Here is a 21479-nt window from a genome sequence, read left to right as displayed (position 1 = left end):
GTAGGAATTTAATCACATTTAGGACATTGAAGTAAATTTTTTTAAGCAAAAAGATCCAGCAGAAGTGATTAGTCAGGTGAGAAACAAGATAACATTTATATTCAGGAAGATACTGTGACATTAATGTGAAAAAATAATGGACAGCATATAATTCAATTAAAAATCTGTAATAGTTCAAGATGAGAGGTTTGGTGGACTTTAATTGACACAGCAGCAATGGAAGTAAAGAAAAGTACCAAAATAAAAGTGTATACATACTATTGGAATATTCTGGGTAAGGGCTTTAAACGCTGGTGTTTCAAACTCAAATCTGGCTTCTGGTTGTTCTTCATTCACCACACCTTCAATGTAATAGACACGCACATCATACTTTGATGTCAACAAAATTTTACAAGGGTAGCGTCCAGGACCAAGAGGAACAAATCGTAAAGGAACCGAAACAGATCCATCTGCAGTTATCAAAATAATTAAAAACTTGTTCAATCATTTTAAACGGTATAAATTCTAAAATTTATCTTGGTAAGCAATGTTTAATATGATTGTTTAAATTGTATTTACAGCCTAGAATAGACTAGTTTTCACTGAGGTAACACACTACGCCTAAATCCCCAGAACTTACCATGTCAGTTTATTTATCAATGACAGTATATATCCTGCATAGGTTGGAGAAAGTTCTGCTCCATAAAGTCACTCAGTTCTCCATACTGTGAAAGATACCACTATATTGCAACTGTACCATCACAAACACCTTTCCTCCTTGCTTGACAGGTCAGGGGAAGAAGAATGGTTAGAAGGCTTTTCAACGGCTGTTCAGTGCTCAGATCAGAATTAACACGTATCAAAATTTAATTGACCAGACCCAGACACATGGCTCTATCTAACTGAAAGGGGACTGAGAAATGAGACAGACATAGAATAGTTGGTAAGCTTTACTGTCTGCCACATTTCTCTGACTTACAGGTGCTTTGTCTCATAACAATCAAAATAATTTTCAACTTGGACAACAGATAAAAATAATTTTTCAGCCAGGCTTGGTGGCTCAGCCTGCAATCCCATGCCTTGGGAGGCTGAGGTGAGTGGATTGCCTGAGCCCACGGGTTCAAGACCCGCCTGGGCAACTTGGCGAGACCGCGTCTCTACAATAAATCAAAAAAATTAGCTGGACGTGGTAGCACACGCCTGTAGTTCCAGCTACTTGGAAGGCTGAGGCAGGAGGATCACCGGAGCCCAGCAGGTCGAGGCTGCGGTGGCTGGAAGCGGCCATTGCACTCCAGTCTGGGTGACAGAGTGAGACTCCAACTCAAAAAAAGTATATATTTTTTCATAGTGAATAAATAAAGGAAGCAGAAGTAAGTATTTCTATTACTACTTCACATGGCACCTTGTTATAACATTTACCTTAAGTTAATAGCTAATATTATTTCTTATGGTGGGCATAGTATCTATTCTGGTCCTTTCCTTTCAAGCGATACCAGTTTTCCTTTGAAGGTTGCAATTTTCTTATTCTCCATAAAATGATATAATTGTTATAATAATATCACAACCTAGCCGGGCTTGATGGCTCAGCCTGTAATCCCGCGCCTTTGGGAGGCTGAGGTGAGTGGATTGCCTGAGCCTGCGGGTTCGAGACCCGCCTGGGCAGCGAGACCTCATCTCTACAATAAATCAAAAAATCAGCCGGGCGTGGTAGCGCATGCCTGTAATTCCGGCTACTCGCAAGGCTGAGGCAGAAGGATTGCCGGAGCCCAGTAGGTCGAGGCTGCAGTGGCCGGGAGTGGCCGCTGCACTCCAGTCTGAGCAACCGAGTGAGACTCCAATAAAAAAAAAAAATAATAATAATAATAATATCACCACCTTAAAGTAGAACACAGTATAAGAACATAAAACAAATTTCACTGTTAATATTTAAATATTTAAGTAACCAATGAAGAACAAATGATTTTTTAAAGTGTTTGGAAGCCTAATTCTGTGCAAGGAAGTACTCTGAAACCAAGAAAACAAATCAAGCATAACAAGCAATGAACCAGACATATTATGGTATTAGCACCTGAAATGTTAAGAAGGCAAGTTGTTTTCAAACGTACTGCAGTTTATATGCTAAGACAACCATCACTGATGCAAGAACATTATTTATGTATTTACTTATTTATGTTGTTTTTGTTGCTGTTGTTGTTGTTTCGGAGTCTCACTCTGTTGCCCAGGCTGGAGTGCAGTGTCATGATCATGACTCACTGCTGCCTTAACCTGGGCTCAGGCAATCATTCTGCCTCAGCCTCCTGAGTAACTGGGACTACAGGCATGCACCACCATGCTCCACTAATTTTTTGTTTTTATAAAGATGGTATCTTGCTATGTTGCCTAGACTGGTCTCGAATTCCTGGGATCAAGTAATCCTTCTGCCTTGGCCTCCCAAAGCAGTGGGATAATAGGCGTGAGCCACCGTGCCCAGTTAATTTTAGAATCTTTTTTTTTTTTTTGGCAAAAAGGACAGTAAGACACAATTTATCATCTGTTGTTCATTGATTACATTCATCTTGAGAGATGTATTTAGGTTATGCCAATCTCAATAGAACAAATCAAGAGAGATATTTTATAAAACTTTGTTGCTTTAATAACAGAAATAAAGAAATCCCATTTTTCTTTTGTGCAAACAGACTGAAATAAAATATTTAGAATTGGTAATTTAGATAAAACTGTTTAGAATAGAAAATTTAAACAACTCGTTCTTATTTTCATAACAGAAAAAGAGCACTAGCTATTTAATAGCAAATAATAATTTATTGAAAATTGTAACTTTCTCCCGGAGAGCTTGCTCTAGACATAAAATGGTGGTCTGTCATCACATGGATCAATCCAGAAGTGGCCAAAAAAGTCTGCAGGAACAGTTCTGAACCAATAATGAATTGAAATTGGCTAAATGAATGAATGAATAAGTAAATAAAATAACCCTGCTTCCTTGCCTTTTAGGTAGAATAACTCTGAGGTGAATTCTACACCAACTATCAGAGGTTTCTAGCAGAATTGAGCTTCAGTTGCCCACAGTGGTAACCTTCTCATTTACACCCTCTAAATTAATGTCTTCTCTTCATGTCTTCTACTCCGCTACCTATGTTTTCTGAGATCACCTCTGAAACTACTTGCTCTGAAGACCTGATCTCAGGGTCTGCTGTTGGAATTACCCAACTTAACACACACACAGACTTGGTATTGCCCCTCTCTACATGTGCAAAGAGTACATGACACAGTAGGATAGGCCTACATGAAGCCCAGTCCCACTCATGTTTTAAGTTCATGAAATACCATAATTCATAATCCAAAGTGGCTTGATCCCATTTAAAGTGCTTGCACAGGACTCTTCCCTAGTTCAGTCCTCCTCATGGAAAACTCTTAGAATTATGCAGCAACTAAGAGGTGGTTGTTAAGGGGAAGGTGTGGATCAAGAATAAATATGTGGTCTAAGGTATGCTTAAACATAAGAACCATTATTGTACATGTCAGAGGTGAAGGAAAGAAAAGAATGGGGTGGGCACCTGGCCAGGACCCAGCTACACTGTGTTATCATTTTCTAGTACAAAACTGAGAAGACAAATAATTCTAAATTCATACTTGGTCTTCCAGGTTGGTGAAAAGTTATATTTTTCGAGGGAGAATAATAGAATGTTTTCTATTTAAAATGTGTTAGTTTGATTTATTTCTTTTAAAATTTAGACATATGAGATGTGGGCTTCCATTTCTACTTTTGACCTGGGCGTAACAGATGTTAAGGAAAATCTGGATCTGTCCCTTTCATTTGTAACCAGTTCACACGTAGTTCACCTGCTACCTTTTCCTTACAAGTGTCTTGGCAATTGTGGCAGTTGCCAAGTTTCTATAATTAAGGATAACCAAATTTATCTAAATTTACTAAATTATAGTTATTGAATAAGATAAAGGAGAATAAAGAGGAAATATTTTGAAGGAAAGAATGCTGAATTTTATATAACATTGACTATTGAAAGAAATCAGTGAGATCTACAGTTTTCAAATAACCCATAAAAATGTACTATGTTTAGATGCCAGAATAGGTCATAGTTGGAAAAATAAGTCAACACTGCTGTTTTGGTCATCCTACCACTATAGAAAAAACTACTCCAACGCTTGATTTAAAGCAACTATTTAATTGTTCATAATTCTGTGGCCTAAGCTTATTTGGGATACCTATTTGGTACTAGCTGGGTATTTGGACCTGTGTGTATCCTGAGTATTGACTGTGGTCTTTGCACCTCATCTGGAATTCTGTACATGAGCTCCCTTATCTTCTGTGAGATGAACCCAGTCTTTTTCACAGAGAACAGAATTACCAGTAGCAAAAAGGAAGAGCTGCAATGTACAAGTACTTTTCAAATATCTGCCTCTTTCACATTCTTAAATGATCCATTGGCTGAAACAAGTTACATGGCCAAGGCTAGGTCAACAAGGGAAGGGAGACTACACAAAACCTGTATATAGGCAGATATGATCCACTTGGGCTTTTACTGTAACAATCTACAATGTCTTAACTGCAGAGTTAGATCCATGTATAAAACTGTCTGATAACCTGAGAAAGATAAAATCGACTGAGAGTTAAAAACCCAGTTTTCTAGTTTTGATTCCTCTTCTACAAACATTGTGTGACTTTGAGTAATCAACTTAAGGTATTTTTAAAGTATTTCTTAGTCTAAATGTAGAGGTGACTCAATGCACAACCCTTGGACCAATTTCCTGCATCAAACAAGCATTCACCTCCTAAATGTAGGTAAGGGATTTTCTTGCATCCCCTGGCATATTTCTTAGTTTATTTAAACGAGTAGCATTTGATCAGTAGCTTTCAAACATTTTATTTTTTGACTTGGAGCTAGTGTGTCAGAACAATGTCTAAGATTGACTCTTTATATATAAAACAAATGAAGCTGAAGCTGATCCACTGAAGTAGAATGAGAAGCCAGAATTCCCATTCACTTCAGAGCCTCCCTATAGACAAACCAGAGCACTTGCGAGGAATTCTAAAGTTTAATAAAATATAATTCTTTCTGCCTTAATATACCGTGATCATATGAAAACACATCAAGCATACAGAAGATATTAAGTAATATGGTAAATTGGTCACTATTTTTTATAGTTCTTTTTTGGCATACTATTAGCAAACAATAGTTAGATGCTCTTAATTTAGAAAACGAGCTAGTAAGAGTGAATAATTATATTATATTTTATATATGTTAATCGATACAAATAACTACATAATAAACATTAATTTATTATAAATAAACATGAATAATTGTGTTTTAGAGTTTTGGGGGGCTATTTATAAATCACTCTTCTATCTAGAAAGTTTTGATGTAAAGTTTTTTTCTTAAACACATTTTGAGAACTATAGTGTAGGTTTTTTATTATACAAGTCAAATGATCAATTCACATGCTAATTGATATTTTTCTCATTTGAGTTATTTTATTATTTTATATGCTTATAGGCATATATTTTTCATATGCTTATAGGCATATGAGCATCTGCCTCACAAATACTTTAATAAAGTAAGTGATGGATGTACTGTGTACTAACAACTGCTCATTACTGAATTTTCTCATTTAATAATAAAAACTTGAAATGTGGCCATAGACATATACAAAATTTTAAAAATCAGAAATTGCAAATTTTAGTGTGTTTATTTTGTAAACAGCATAAAACTGTAACTTAGTTTCAATTGTAAAAAAATCTTTTATAAGTTAGTATATTTATATTATTGTGATTAATGATATATTTGTGATTATTTTAACATATCATTTTGTCTCTCACTTGACCACATGCATTCTTAAGTTCTTCTCTGTTCTTGTATTTTATTGAATTCATCAAGTTTTATTTTCTTTTATGTTTTTACCAGTTTAGAAATTATACATTCTATCTCCATGTTTTTGTTTTCCCCCAATTTTCACCATTCATTCTTCACATAAAAATGCCTTAAAATAATTCAACTCTAGTTCCCCCAAATTTAAGAAACTTACATGCCTATAATGACAATAACTCTTTCCTTGTAAAGTTGTTGTCTAAGTAATTAAGCTCACTTTGTTTTTATAACACCTGGATTATTCATTTTTATGTCTGCTGCCACATCCTCATGGAATTTGCTCACATTTACTGATTATTTTAGTAGTAACTGTTTTTGAATTCCAATTCTTTCTTCTGAATTCAATTTCTTTTATCTGTAAGTAGATCTTCTATTTATTCTTTTAGCAACTGTCTCTGATTTTTAAATTATCTCAATTTCATTGTTAAACTAAAATGTTTTTATTTCATTCTTACTCTTGAATGATGGTTTACTAAGATATAAATTCTAGACTGACAGTTAATTTGCATCAGTACTATGATACTATTGTCTCTCGGCGTCTAATGTTACTGTTGGTAATTGTGCCTCCAGTGTAATTTTTGTTCCTTTGAAAATAATCTGGCTTTTTCTCTCATTGCTTTTCAGAATTTCTCTTGTCTTTGCCATTCTTTTATTTCACTATATCCCATCTACATGTGAATTCAGGTGTTGTAGTATTGTCTTCTGGCATTGTAAAAAAATACATTTCTGCCTTTTCTTATTTTTGTTTGCTTATAGAAATAGGAGAGATTTATTTTTCCTAGGTGGTCGCTTGTAAAAAATCTAATTATCCTTTTATTTTGCAGTGATTTATTAGTCTAAATGTAGAGGTGGCTCAATGCACGGCCTTTGGGCCAATTTCCTGCATCATACAAGCATCCACCTACTAAATGTAGGTAGGGTGTTTTCTTGCATCCACTGGCAGTTTTCTAATAATCTAAAGAAAACTTTACATTTTAGCAAATCTCTTTATCTTCTGTTACAGGTTGAGGATTTCTTATCGGAAATGCTTGGGACCAGAAGTATTTTGAGGTTGAGATTTTTTCAGATTTTGGAATATTTGCATATATGTAATGAGATATCCTGGAGCTAGGATCCAAGCTTAAACATGAAATGTATTTATGTTTCATATACACCTTATACACATAGCCTGGAGATAATTTATATAATATTTTAAATAATTTTGTGCATGAAACAAAAGTTTTAAGTGTGTTTTAACTGTGATCCATCACATGAGGTCAGATGTGACATTTTCTACTGTGGCATCATGCCAGCGATAAAAAAGTTTTGAATTTTGGATTGTTGATTTTTGGATTAGGAATACTCAACCTGTAACTGACAAACGTGCTCCATGACTCACTTGAACTCGTCTTACCTCTGCCACCACTACCACTAGATCTTCATGTGAGATTCTATACAAACTTGATAAAGTGGTGTTCCTTCACATATTCCCCTATAGTTGTGATCATTTTAAGCTCAGAAGGTTTGTTTTCTCAGGAGGGATGCAGACAGAGAATCTTAACAGAGCACAAGACCAAGAAGCAAAACAATACCCTGGTACACTGGTCACCTGGGAAAGCATTTCACATACATCCATTTGCTCAAAAAGTATTTTTGGACACTTACTATGTACCAGGAGGTATGTTATGAGGAGACAGCTGCCTGGTTTTCCAATAGGTATAAATATTAAGTTTCCGAGAAAAAAGCAGATCATAGGACTGGACTGTTTTCTCTTTACACGTAAAATATATTTTGATTGGATTTGAGCCTTTGTAGGTCATTAAATGTGTTTTTGCAGGTGTGAACAGTCATGCCCAGATAAGTTAGTTTGTTCAAAAAATAAAATGCTGAGAGAGAAAGAGGGAGAGAGAGAGAGAGAGAGAGAGAGAGAGAGAGAGAGAGAGAGAGAGAGAGAGGAGAGGTAACCCCTAGATTAAGAGAGATCTAAGAGACATACTAACCACAGTGTGTGGATCTTTTTTCACCCTTGATTTAAATAAGCCAATGGGGAGGAAACATTTATAAAATAGGATAAATCAAAATACTGTTTTGATATTCAATGACATTGAGGAATTACCGCTACATTTCTTTAGGCATGATAACAGTATTATGATTATGCTTTAAAAAAGAACCCTTATCTTTCAGGAATATACACTGATATATATATATTATATGAAATTATATGATATCTAGGAATTGTTTCAAAGAAATCAGTGGGGGTTAGGAGTGCAGTAAAGGGAAAAATACAGCTGAAATTAAATTGCTTTGAATTGATAATTAATGAATTTGGGTGATGGTAGGGTTTATTGTACTTTCCTCTCTCCTTTCATATATGTTGAAATGTTCCATAATAGAAAGGTTTTTAAAATAAAATAAATGAATAAATGTGTTTTACAATCTGGCCATATCTGCTCAGTAATTAGTGGGAATTCCTCATAGGATTCATGTAAGTGGATGGCTCTTATCCTTCTTTTCCATTGATTTGAATTTTTGAATTTCTGTATGCCTGCATGGATCAATTAATGAAAAATTAGGAAAGGGTCTCTTAAGGAGTTCTAGCTGCCAGCATTTTAACAAGGAAGATGTCATATATATATGATTTGATATAATTTGATATATATATGTGTGTGTGTGTGTATGTGTGTGTATATATATATATATATATATATATATATACACACTTTTCTATGAAGACAAAATTATCCAAATAAAATAACTGAAACAAGATTTCACTTTCTAGTTAACCCCTCCATGGGGAAGGAAGCAAGGAGTTGCTGACAGCAAATTAACTTTGTGTTTTTCATTTTTATATCTGAATACCATACATTTTCTCTAATTGTCTTGTATTAAAAATAAAATCTGTTTTGAACAGAGTTGATTTTTAAATTCTTGCAGATTGACTTACTAAGTGTGCAAATTAGTTTGAATGAGCTGTTAGCAAACCAATAAACAGCATGTTCTCTAGGACTTAGACTAGAGGAAAAGACTTCTAAAATTTCTGATTAAATGTCTCCCTAAATATATCATTCTAGAGCATATGTTCACCATTGAAGACCTAATGGAAAGAATCAGAAACTTTTTTAAAAGTTCACTTTTTCTTGTTTTTCTTGACAGCTCTATGTCTATAAATACAAAACAGTAAAAAGGCAAAGTGAGTCACTTATCAAACTGAAAATATCTTATGTTAAAACTGTAAGGATAAAGAATATATATGCAGGCATTGATATTACAAGTATGTTGAATTGATTATATTAGGCTATTTGACTTAAAGTATATTTGTTTAATAACATAGGACACAAACATACAGATAAAATTTTTGTTCTTCTCTCACACTGATTGTTCAGGACACTTCTTTCCACACGGATTTTTTAGATACATCTGTTGAGCAACCTTTTGCATATACAGTCATGTGCTACAGAACATTTTGGTTAATGACTGATCACATATACAATGGTGATTCTGTAGATGTTAATAAAGTTGAAGTATTCCTATCACTTAGTAAAGTTTTCACATCTTATATATGCTGATGCTGGTGTAAGCAAATCTACTGCACTGTCAATCATATAAAAGTCTAGCATATATAATTATGTACAGTACATAATACTTGAAGATAACAATAAATGACTTACTAATGTTTTTACAGTATGCCTTTTATCATTATTTTAGATTATGCTTTTCTACTTATAAAAAATAGTTAACTGTAAAATTGCCTCAGGCAGGTACTTTAGGAGGCGTTTTAGAAGAAGGCATTGTTATCATAGGCAATGACTGTTCCATCCCTATTATTTATCCTGAAGACCTTCTAGTGGGACAAGATGTGGAGGTAGAAGACAGTTATCCTAATTCTGTGTAGATCTAGGTTAATGTGTCTGTATCTTAGTTTTTAACAAAAACATTTAAAAAGTATAGTGAAGTAATTGAATTGTAAAAAAAAAAAAACTTATGAATAAGGATATAAAGAAAGTAAAAAAGTTACAGTAAGTTAAGGTTAATTTATTATTGAATAAAAATTTTTAGAAAAATTTATGGTAGCCTAAAAGTATACAGTGCTTATGAAGTCTACAGTAGTGTACAATAATGTCCTAGACCTTCACACTCAGTCACCACTCACTCATTGACTCATCCAGAGAAAGTTCCAGTCCTGCAAGCTCCATTCCTGGAAACTGTCCTATACAGATGCATCATTTTAAAAACATCTTTTATTCCATATTTTTTACTGTTACTTTTCTATGTTTGGATATGTTTAGATACACAAATACCATCGTGTTACAATTGCCTGCAGTAATCAGTACAGTCACATGCTATCCAGGTTTGTCGCCTTGGAGCAACAGGCTTTACCACACAGCCTAGGTATGTAGTGGGCTTCTAATTTTGTGTAAATACATTCTATTATGTTCACATAACAGTGAAACTGCACAATAAAACATTTCCCTGAATATATCGTCATCATAAAACCATACATGACTGTATTCATGAACAATGAAAAAGATTCAAGCATCACAATTAAGTTATGAATTTTTAGGGCTAAAAATTGAATGAAATGCAACATAGTGCATATATGTGATTATTTTTATGTATGAGATAATATTTAGTTTGCCCAGAAATGTCTATACAAGTTAGCAATTCTCTACAGAAATACTTTCTTGACTTTTTCAGTAAACATTTCTAATTCTTTCTCTTAATATGTCTTAAGATTCATCAAAATTACATAAATAAGGCTAAGATACTCTGGTAAAAACTTATGTATTATTGTACAGCATCCATCTAAAAAATCATAATGTTAACTGCAAATCAAAAATCTTCTTTGCTTACAAACAAGGTCGTAGTATGGAAATAAAATTAAAAGAAAAACATGATGTTTCCAGAAGGGAGTTCATATAGAAGGAAGAAACTATGTCCCGATCAGGTTATAACTTGTTACAGGAGGGATGAAGAAAAGAACTGGGGAAGAGTTACTCTGACATGGAAGAATATGGGTGTTGACATTTCCAGCAGCTCAATTATTTGCCCTTCATAGAGGCTGCTTAGGATGAAACCAGAATGCAAGAGCACATAACTCAATTTTCTGATTCAACCAAAAAGTCTGTAAGCGGTAGCATGAATGAGCCTTGTGAACTGAGGATAGAAATATTTTGCTCAATGAGACTGAGTATCATACTTAGAAATGTGATGGAAGCAGAGAATTCAGTAACTGCCCTGACGCTTCAAAGGTTATATAAATCAATGATTCAGATTTGGCAGTGTACAATAGATGTTTTGGAAGGTGAGTTAAAATATTATAAAATATCCAATATATACTTGAGATAAAAGTAAAGTTTTTCTGCTCAGAACTGGAGAAGACGCAAAGAAGCTCTAGGATTCTATATGTTTGTGCCCTACACATACTACTGCATTTTCAGCAGTAGTTCAAGAAGCAGATTCTTGTAAGACTGATGTTCTAATTAACACAATTTAGACCCATTAATCCAGGCCAACTTCTACATTTTATAAATGAGGACATTGAAAAACAAAGCTAAATAATTTAGCTAGGTTCAAGTAGTTAGTGGTAGAATTCCCTCTAGATAATTGACTGAAGATGCTAGATGATGATACTTCATTCAACAAATATTTTTTGAGAGTTTACTATGTGCAGGCAATGTTTAGGCACCAGAGATAAAGCAGTGAAAAAGTAGGGAAGGCCCTTCACATTTGAGAAATTTGATTTGGAAATGTATTTCTAGTGTTTGCCATCTTTAGGTCATATGCTTTTAATAGCATTTTCAATATTGGCTACCACACTTTTGTGGCTCATTTTTTCATACCATCGTGTGACCCAAGGTATTACTTTTCTGGCAACTAGTCAGTGAGATGTACTTATCATGACTGTGGCATACAGAAATAGAACTAGTCACATGAGAACTTAACCAAATTTTGACTTCAGTCATATTATTTAAATAAAGATATATTATTAGCAAATCAGGCTCTGGTTTTCAAGTTAAACTCTCAATTGTCAGTGATTATGACATGTTAGATGTGTATATTTGCTAGTTCTGTTTACAGATTTCAGGCACTTATATTTCTACTCACATAATCTTTGGTTGAAAATAATTTCATGGTCTTCTTCCCTTCTTTGATCAGTTTTTTTCCCCTAACACTTGAATGTTCTCTTACAATAGTCACTCCATTTGATTTTTTTAGAAAAATAAATAATTAATTTAAAAAATTTATTTATATTTTCATACATGGCATTCAAAAGGGATTTTACATTGAATTTGATTTAATTCACTACAATAATTTTATTGTAGTGAAATTTAGAAAGTAGGAAAGTAGTTAGGTAAGTTAATTCCACTTACACAGTTTAGAAGATTTTCCAATTTTACTTGCCACTATTATATCATTTTATTTTTTGATGAGCAGAGTCTAAAAACTTCTTTCCATTTATAAATCATAAAGTCAATATAAAAAGTGTATGAAATGAAATTTTGCTCTGAAGTTTAGTTGTGAACAATTGTAGTACACATTTGAATGTAATGACTTTTAACTAATGGCACATTCCATTCTAATAGTAAAAGATGACAAACACTAGAAATACACTTCCAAATCAAATTTCTCAAATGTCAAGGGCCTTCTCCGCTTTATCTAATGTATATATTGGATATTTTATAATATTTTAACCCACCTTCCAAAACTTCTATTGCACACTGCCACATAAAAACAAACACACATATATACACAGGACAGGATGACTAATGAGTGTCCACTAATAACTTCATAAGTTATATACTTGAAATTTCTGTGTTTATGACTACATAAATAATGGTTGGTTAAAGTGAGTGGGTATAAACTCAATTACAAAGGCTGGGAAACCTTAAGAATTTTGAGTCAAATGGTAGCTTTAACCAACTAATACAGGGAAACAGTATTGCACAAGCATTGCTATTATTGATTTATTTTATATGGTTATTAAAATTATTCTCATAATTTTAACCTTTAGATCACTGTGGTTAAAAGGAGTTACAGAAGCATTCTACATCATTCTACAAAAATAACAAATATTCTGTTCATTGCCTCTGAGAAAATAATGCTGATTATTAAAAATATACTACAAAATTGAAAAATTACAGCATTATTTATAAACCAGCAAAATTGAGAAAATTATAAATAAAGTCACACATACACTTAATGTATCTAGAAATGGTCCTAAAAGAATATAGCAAATGTTTCTTCATTTATTCAAGAAAATCTACTCAAACAGTAAAAATAGTAAGTCTATGGTTTTTGCACCAAGATGTGCTCCTTATCTCCCTCACCTAGATTAGTAAAATGGAACCAGTACAATATTCCAGATGGGACCAAGCAAAAACAAATGACCCCCTGTCCCCTCAGCTGCCAATTGGAAGAAGGCAAAAGCAAGTCTTTGCTTATCTGTGATCACTTTAAATGTAAACTGATTAAACTCTCTAACTAAAAGGCTAACTTGGCAGAATGGATAAAAGGCATGATCCAACTATGCATTGTTTATAAAAAATTACTTTGTCTAAAGACATGAATAGGCTAAAAATGAAAAGATAGAAAAAGGTATTCCAAGCAAATAATAGCCAAAAGTGAGCTGAGGTGTCTATACTAGTATTAGAACTAGAGTTTAAATAAAAAAAATAAATAAATAAAAGAACGAAAGAACACCATTATATAATGGTTAAAAAAAGTCAGTTTTCTTTCTTTTTAAAGAAGATAGAAAGAACAATTATAAACATATATGCACCATAAAACAAAACCTTCAAATATATGAAGCACACTGGCAGAATTAAAGGAAGAAATAGACATTTGTGTAATAATAATTGGAGGTTTCAATATCTCATTTTCAATAAGAAGTTGATGAGGAAGACAGAAAATCAATAAGGAAATAGAGGACTTAAATGGCACTATAAACATACTAGAGTTAATGTACCTATATAGAACATTCCACATTTTTCTCAATTACAGAAATAATATTTTCTAAGATAAACCATGTTAGGCCACAAATCTCAAAACATTTTTAAAAATATTGAAATTATAAAAAATATCTTTTCTGACCACACAAATGAAGCTAAAAATTAACAATGAAAGGTTGGTTGGAAAATTGACAAATATGTGGAAAATAAACAATACACTCAAGCAATCAATAGGTCAAGCAAAACACTGGGGAAATTAGAAAATGCTTTTAAGATACATAAAAATGAAGATAAAACATACTAACATTACGAGATTCAGCTAAAGAAGTGCTATAAATGCCTATTACAAAAGGAAAAAAAGTCTGAAATCATAGGACACTTAGAAAAGAATTGCAACCTGAACTTAAAGTAAACATAAGAAAGAAAATAAGTCTGGGCGCAGTGGCTCTCGCCTATAATCCCAGCGCTCTGGGAGGCTGACATGAGAGGATTGCCTGAGCCCACGGGTTTGAGACTAGCCTGGGCAAATTGGTGAGACCACATCTCTACAATAAATCAAAAAACTACTCGGGTGTGTTGGCGCGTGCCTGTAGTTCCAGCTACGTGGAAGGCTGAAGCGGAAGGATCACCTGAGCTCAGCAGGTCAAAGCTGCAGTGGCCGTGAGCATGCCATTGCACTCCAACCTGGGTGACAGAGTGAGACTCCAATTCAAAAGGAAGGAGGGAAGGAAGGAAGGAAGGAAGGAAGGAAGGAAGGAAGGAAGGAAGGAAGGAAGGAAGGAAATGATGGATTGTAACAGAAATCCATGAAATGGAAAAGAGAAAAACAGAAGAGAATATTACTGAAACTAAAAGCTAGTTATTTGAAAAAATTAACTAAATAGACAAAGTTTTAGTAAATGGACCAAGAAAAAAGGGTAGATACTAAAATTACTAAAATCAGAAATGAAAGTAAGGGTATCATTCTGCCCACACAAAAATAAAATGGATTGTAAGAGAACACTGTAACAATTGTATCTCCAAGATTATGTAACTTAAATGATACAAACCGGTAAAACTGACTCAAGAAAAATAGACAAGCTACATAGATCTATGATAAGGATATTGAATCAGTAGTTAAAAAAAAATCCTAACACACACACAAAAATCTCACTACCTGATAACTTCACTAGTGAATTTTACCAAACATTTAAAGAAGAATCAATATCCAAACTCCTCCTCAAAAGAGATAACATTTTCCACCTCATTCTATGAGTCCAGTATCATCACACAAGGATACCACAAAAAGGAAAATTGCACACTAATATTTCTTCTACACAAAAGCAAAATAATTTAGAAAATACTAGTAAATTGTAATACTAGCTACATATAATAAAATGATCATCATTACTGTAGTGATTTTTATTTTTATGGCTTTTTCTAATTTGGTCCTGAGTTCTCTCTCTTGAGAGTATTCATAAGCCAAGAAAGCCACTTTCTAAGAGACTCCTAATGGGGGAAAGTTAGATTTGGGTGTTTCAGTCAGGTGAGACACAATGATGAAGTAAAACAAAAATGTCCAAAAGATACATTCATTACTTTCAGGTCAAAAAGGTTAGGGGTGCCAAAGGAAAGCCGATAGGAAATCTGGATGTGACAGGCAGTAAGAGAGAGATAGTCTGTAGTACAACACTTTTATTAAGGTCCATGGATGTACCTTAGGCTCTTAGGCTTTCCCACGGAGGTTGTGAATTGACTAGTTTAAAGAAAACATCTGAGAAGGAGAGAACTTACTTACATGACTCTGGTGTTGACTGTCAGGTTTTTTGTGATCAGAGTAGCTGTGGGATGTGTTAGGATTGGGGTCAATGAGATGACGAACAAGTGGGCTATCTAAGAAACAAAGCATGGGGAGGGGAAGTTTTAAAGAGGTCAAAGGTAAAGGGACATAACTGGGTTTTAAACAACTTATGTCTGGCTTTCAATTGAATGCCTAATAAAATCTAAATTAAATGAATTCATGAAAATTAACAAATAGGATTTATCACAGGAATGCAAGGTTGATTTAACATCCCAAAATAGATTATTGTAATATGCCATCCCAATAGAATGAATAAACAAAAACCACACGATCATCTTAATATAGCCAGAAATATGATCTGAAACAGTACAACACACTTTCATGATAAAAACACTCAACACATTAGGAATAAATGAGAACTTCAACCTGATAAGGAGCATCTATTAAAAAACCCACAGCTACCATGATACCTGATGGCTAAAGACTGAATTACACTGATTTCTTTCTTCCTAACTTCAGAAAGACATAAATGTCTCATCTCATCACATTTACTTAACACTGTACTAGAGGCACCAGCCAGTATAATTAGGCAAGGAAAAATAAAAATAATCTGTTTTGTAAGGAAAGATGTAAGACTATCTTTATAAGGGTATGTTATTATCATGTATATAAAAATCTTTAAAAATCCAATAAAAATATCAGAATTAATAAATCAGTTCAGCAAGTTTGCATGATATAATTTCAACATACGAAATATAATCGTATGTTATATATTTGCAATAAATAATTCAGAAATGAAAAAAATTCATTTATATAATCAAAAACCCTTAAAATATATTTGATAAAATAAGTGTAAAACTTATACTCTGAGAAATATAAAACACTGTTAAAAATAAGCTATTATCTAAAGAAATGGAAAACCTTCACACAGCCATGCATCAAAAGACTTAATATAGTTAAGATAACAATCCTTACCAAATTGATCTATAGATTTAATGCAATACTTATCAGAATTCTAGTTGGTTTCTTTGTAGAAATTTACAAACAGATTCTAAAATCTATATGGATCGTGAGGCATCCAGAATAGTCAAAACAATCTTGTTAATAAAGAACAATATAGCAGGATTCAAACTTTCTGATTTCAAAACTTACTACAAAGCAATAGTAATCAAAACAGTTTGGTACTGCCATAAGAATAGATGTATAGATCAATGGGATGAAACAGACAATCCAGAAATCAACCACGGATCTACAGTCAACTGATTTTCAACAAGTGTGCCAAGACCAACCGTTCAATGTGAAAAGAATAGTGTTCTCAAGAAAAAGGTGCTGAAACAACTTGATAGCCACAGGCAAAAGAATGAAGTTCTCACAGGGAATACAAATGTTAACACAAAATGGATCAAAGAACTAAGTGTGAGCGGTAAAGCTATAAAACTCTTACAAGAACACTGAGGGTTAAATCTTAACTCAAATTTGACAATAAATTGCTAAATAGGATCAAGAACAAGAACAAAAATAAATAAATTGGGCTTTATCAAAATTAAAAATATCAAGAGAGTTAAAAGACAACTTGTGGAATGGGAAGAAATACTTACAAATCATGTATCTGAAATATGGAAAGAACACTTGCAACTTAATAATAAAAAGATAATTTGGCTGTAAAATAGGCAAAGGACCTAAATAGACATTTATAAAAATAAGATATACAAATGGCAAATAAGCATGTGGAAAGATGCCCAACATCATTATTCATCAGGGAAATGCAATCAAAACCACAATGACATGCCATTTCCACCCATTAGATTGACCAGAATAAAAAAAGTCAGGTGATAAAAAGTGTTGCCTGTGATGTGGAGTAATTGAAACCCTCACACATAGCTGGTGGAAATGTAAGATGGTGCATCTACTTCAAAAACAGTTTGACAGTTCTTCAAATTATTAAACATAGAGTTACTATATGATCCAACAATTCTACTTCCACATATATACCCAAGAGAAATGAAAACATATGTCTACACAAAAACTTGTAATCAAATGTTTATAGCATCATTATTCATTGTAACCAAAATATAGAAACAATCTGAATGTCCATCAACTGACAAATAAAAAAGAGTGGCAAAGTCATAAAATAGATTTACTATTTGACCATAAAAGAAATGACAGATTGATATTTGATACAACCCAGAAAAACCTCGAAAACATGCTAATCAGAAGAAGCCAGTCACAAAATACTGCATATTATGTGATTCATTTTATATGAGATATTCAAAATAGGAACATCTATAGAGACAGTCATTATATTACTGACTGCTTGGAGTTAGAGAGAGGGACGGATGATAGGAGGGTGATAGCCAAAGGATACTGGGCTTCTTTACAAGGTGATGAAAATGTTTTAAAATTAACTGTGGCAACTCCTACAAATATTTATAAATATACTAAAAACCATAGAATTTTAGACTTTGAATCTGTGAATTGTTTGGTATGCGAATATATTTCAAGAAAGCTGAAAATTGGGGGGGGGGGATTGGCACTAGTGGGAAATTGCCTGGGGAGGCGGGGGGCACATCTCATCAACAAGAGTACCTGCATGAACATTTGTATACCTAACCCTGAACTGCACCCAACATTTTTATAATAAAAACATTTTTTAAAAAGTAAAAACAAAAAAATTTTTTACAAAATATATAAGTAAATAGAGGGATAGAGTTCTGAGTATGAGTATAGGTGAACAACCTTTTATTTTTCACATGATATAAATTCAAGTGACAAGTATTATCCTTTATAATAATTTTTGTAAGTCTTCTCAGAAAGTAGACTATAATAAAAATTATTACATTTATAATTAAATATAACTTTAAAGATCAATAACAGAGTTGTATACTGGTTTTGAATTTTTAAAATTTTTTTATCTTATAAAATTTAAATGTAAAAAAAGATATACATGTAATATATTGATTACTGAGTTTCTTCTAAAATCTAATCACATTCTTTTATAGATGAGCATGATGATTTTTACAACCATGGAAATCCTATCTGAAAAATACATATAAAATTATGTTTCTAAGTAAATTAAAGAAATTTTATTTCAAAAAGTTTTTGCCAATTTGAAGAATTTTTGTCAAAACAAATGTTGCAAATATAATAACACAAGCTTAACCTTTGGTACTTTGAGAAAAATTCATTAAAGTACACTTTACACTTTTAAGATTAGTTGACTCTTGGCAATGCTCTCAATATAGTAGATTTTTAAAAAGTATAGTAGATTTTCTCTCATTAAAGTAAATTTAAAATAAAACTAACTTTTAAATTGATAGTCTGTTTAAAACATTTAATTTTTCATTCTTTTTGAAATACATTTGAGATATTTTATATAACACAGTGTCGTAGAATTCATTTCTCAATGTATAATTTGTAAATTTTAAGCAGGACTTTAGTTTCATTTTTTCACACTTTTTCAATCTTGTTTTCAGACAGGAATAATTTAGCTATGGAAATGATGTGTTTAATCTTTGCAAAATGGGTAGAACTACAACTGACGCTTGAAAACCATGGGTGGAACTGCAAGGGTCCATTTGTATGTGGATGGAAACTATAGTATTTATGGGCTGCAAAACCAGCTCACTATGGGACTTGACTATGAGCAAATTTGTGTTCACACAGGGGATCCTGGAAATAGTCCTCTGCTTATACTGGGGATGAGTGTATATATAGTGTTAGTTATTAATAATAAATGTTTACTACATATTTATCATTCTGTTACACATTAAACAGTTGTCATAGAAAGATTCAGCTGATATTTTGGTCACCAATTGAACTAATTCTTAATAAATATTAAAAAATTAAAGAAATTTGAATTAGCTGAGAGAAGGGAGAGAGGGATAACCAGTGATCCTATAATATGTTTTTCCAGTATGTCTTCCATGCACACCTTGGGGGAGAATAAATTAATGTATTTTGTTTGAGTGTTCTATCAAATATTTTTCAAGGGTGGCACCAGAACATATACAACTTTCTATATTGGGGAGGCAATTTGGATAAGCACTTCTGAATCCACTAGAGGTTTCCCATTTAGTTATGCCTAGTTAAGGTCAATAAAGCTCTGCCTGCCCATAAATTTCAACATCCCCAGAACCACAGGTAGAGAGAATTTCAAGAAATATCTCCAACTAAGTACAAATCTGGGTTTTGTGAGGCATAAGGCTTTCACAATTGGGGGCAAGAGATTGTCTTTAAGAAATAATGCAAAATTACAAATATAGAACTAGGTACAAGGACTAAGAAGAGGAATTTCAAAAAGTGAAGAATCATAAAACTTATTTTATTTTGGTATTATAGTAAATCTGTCCTTAAAATCTATAAATGTTTCAGTAATATTTCAGGATCAAATTGAATAATACTTGTGTTTGGAGATGAAATGTTTTAAGCACAACAAGTTTAGACTGTAATTAACCTTTATTTGGTTTACCAAATAGCATTTAAATTCTCTTTTTTAATGGTAGCATGGGTTGTTTTTTATGGAGGGGATTGGAGTCTCTCTCCATATCCGAGGCTGGAGTGCAGTGGTAGGCTCACAGCCACCACAGCCTCGACCTGCTGGGCTCAGATCATCGTGCCAATTCAGCCTTCCAAGTAGCTGGAACTACAGGCATGCATCACCACACCCGGCTATTTTTTTTTTTTTTTTTTTTTAGTGTAGAGATGAGGTCTCCCCAAGTTGCCCACGCTGGTATCAAACCCATGGGCTCAGGCAATCCTCTCAACTCGGCCTCGCAAAGTGCTGGCTTTATAGGTGAGCCACCGCACCCAGTCTTATTTTTGTTTTTTTGATTCAAGGGGTACATGTGCAAGTTTGATATATGGGCATATTGCATGATGGTGATGCTTAGTCTTCTATTGAGCACGTCACTCAGGTGGTGAACATGGTGCCCAGTGGGTAGTTTTCATTCCTGAACTTTCTCTCTCCCTCCCCACTTTAGAAGTGTTCCAGTGCCTGTTGTTTCCATCCTTGTGCCTATGTGCATACAGAGTTTAGCTCTCACTTATTAGGGAGAGCATATGTTATTCAATCTTCTGTTTCTGTAATAATTTGCTCAGGATAATGGTTGGTATCTGCATCCATGTTGCTACAAAGGACATGATTTTGTTCTTTTTTATTGCTGTGTCATATTTCCATGGTGCATATGTGCCACCTTTTTCTTATCTAGTCTACCATCAATGAACACCTAGGTGGTTCCATGCTTTTGATATTGTGGTTAGTGTTGTGATAAACATGTGCATGAAGGTGTTGTTGTTGTTTTTTTTAATCGAGCAATTTGTGCTCCTTTGGGTATATACGCATGAGTAGGATTGCTTGGTCAAATTGTAAATCAATTCTAAGTTCTTTGAGAAATCTCCAAATCACTTTCCATGAGGATTTACCTAGCTTACATTCCCACCAACAGAGTAGGAGCATTCCCTTTTCTCTGCATCCTCACCAACATCTATTGTTTATTGACTTTTTATTAAAAACCTTTCTGACTGGTGCAAGATGGTGTCTAACTGTGGTTTTATTTGCATTTCTCTGATGATTAGTAATGTTGAACACCTTTTCATGTGTTTATTGGCTGCTTGTATGCCTTCCTTTGACAAGGGTTCATGACCTTTGCCCACTTTTTTATAGGGTTATTAGTTTTTTTTCTGTCAATTTGTTTGAGTACTTTGTAGACTGGATGTTAGACTTTTGTCAGATATATAGTTTGTAAATATTTTCTCTCATTCTGCAGTTTGTTTGCTAACTCAGTTGATAGCTTATTTTCCTGTGCAGAAGCTCTTGAGTTTTATTAGGTCCCATTTGTCAATTTTGGCTTTTGCTGCTTTTGAGGTCTTAGTCATGAATTCATTACCTGGGTCGATGTCCAGAAGACTGTTTCC

The 21479-nt window shown here is 33.4% G+C and overlaps 1 protein-coding gene across 1 annotated transcript in view; it reads right to left on the bottom strand.

Annotated features, from left to right (window-relative positions):
- LOC103255770 (cilia- and flagella-associated protein 47) overlaps window positions 1-21479 on the bottom strand; it is a gene marked incomplete at its 5' end in the record, with an annotated part of 291791 nt that overhangs the window by 184291 nt on the left and 86021 nt on the right. Inside the window, one exon of the mRNA XM_021710301.1 lies at window positions 259-449. Coding sequence (XP_021565976.1) covers window positions 259-449 — 191 coding nt within the window. The remainder of the gene's footprint in view (window positions 1-258; window positions 450-21479) is intronic.

This window comes from Carlito syrichta, unplaced genomic scaffold (assembly GCF_000164805.1).
Source record: "Carlito syrichta isolate Samal-C Ts95f unplaced genomic scaffold, Tarsius_syrichta-2.0.1 Scaffold288410, whole genome shotgun sequence".
Lineage (NCBI taxonomy): Eukaryota > Metazoa > Chordata > Mammalia > Primates > Tarsiidae > Carlito > Carlito syrichta.
Note: the sequence above shows the minus strand (reverse complement) of the source record. Positions and strands in the feature narration are given on the sequence as shown.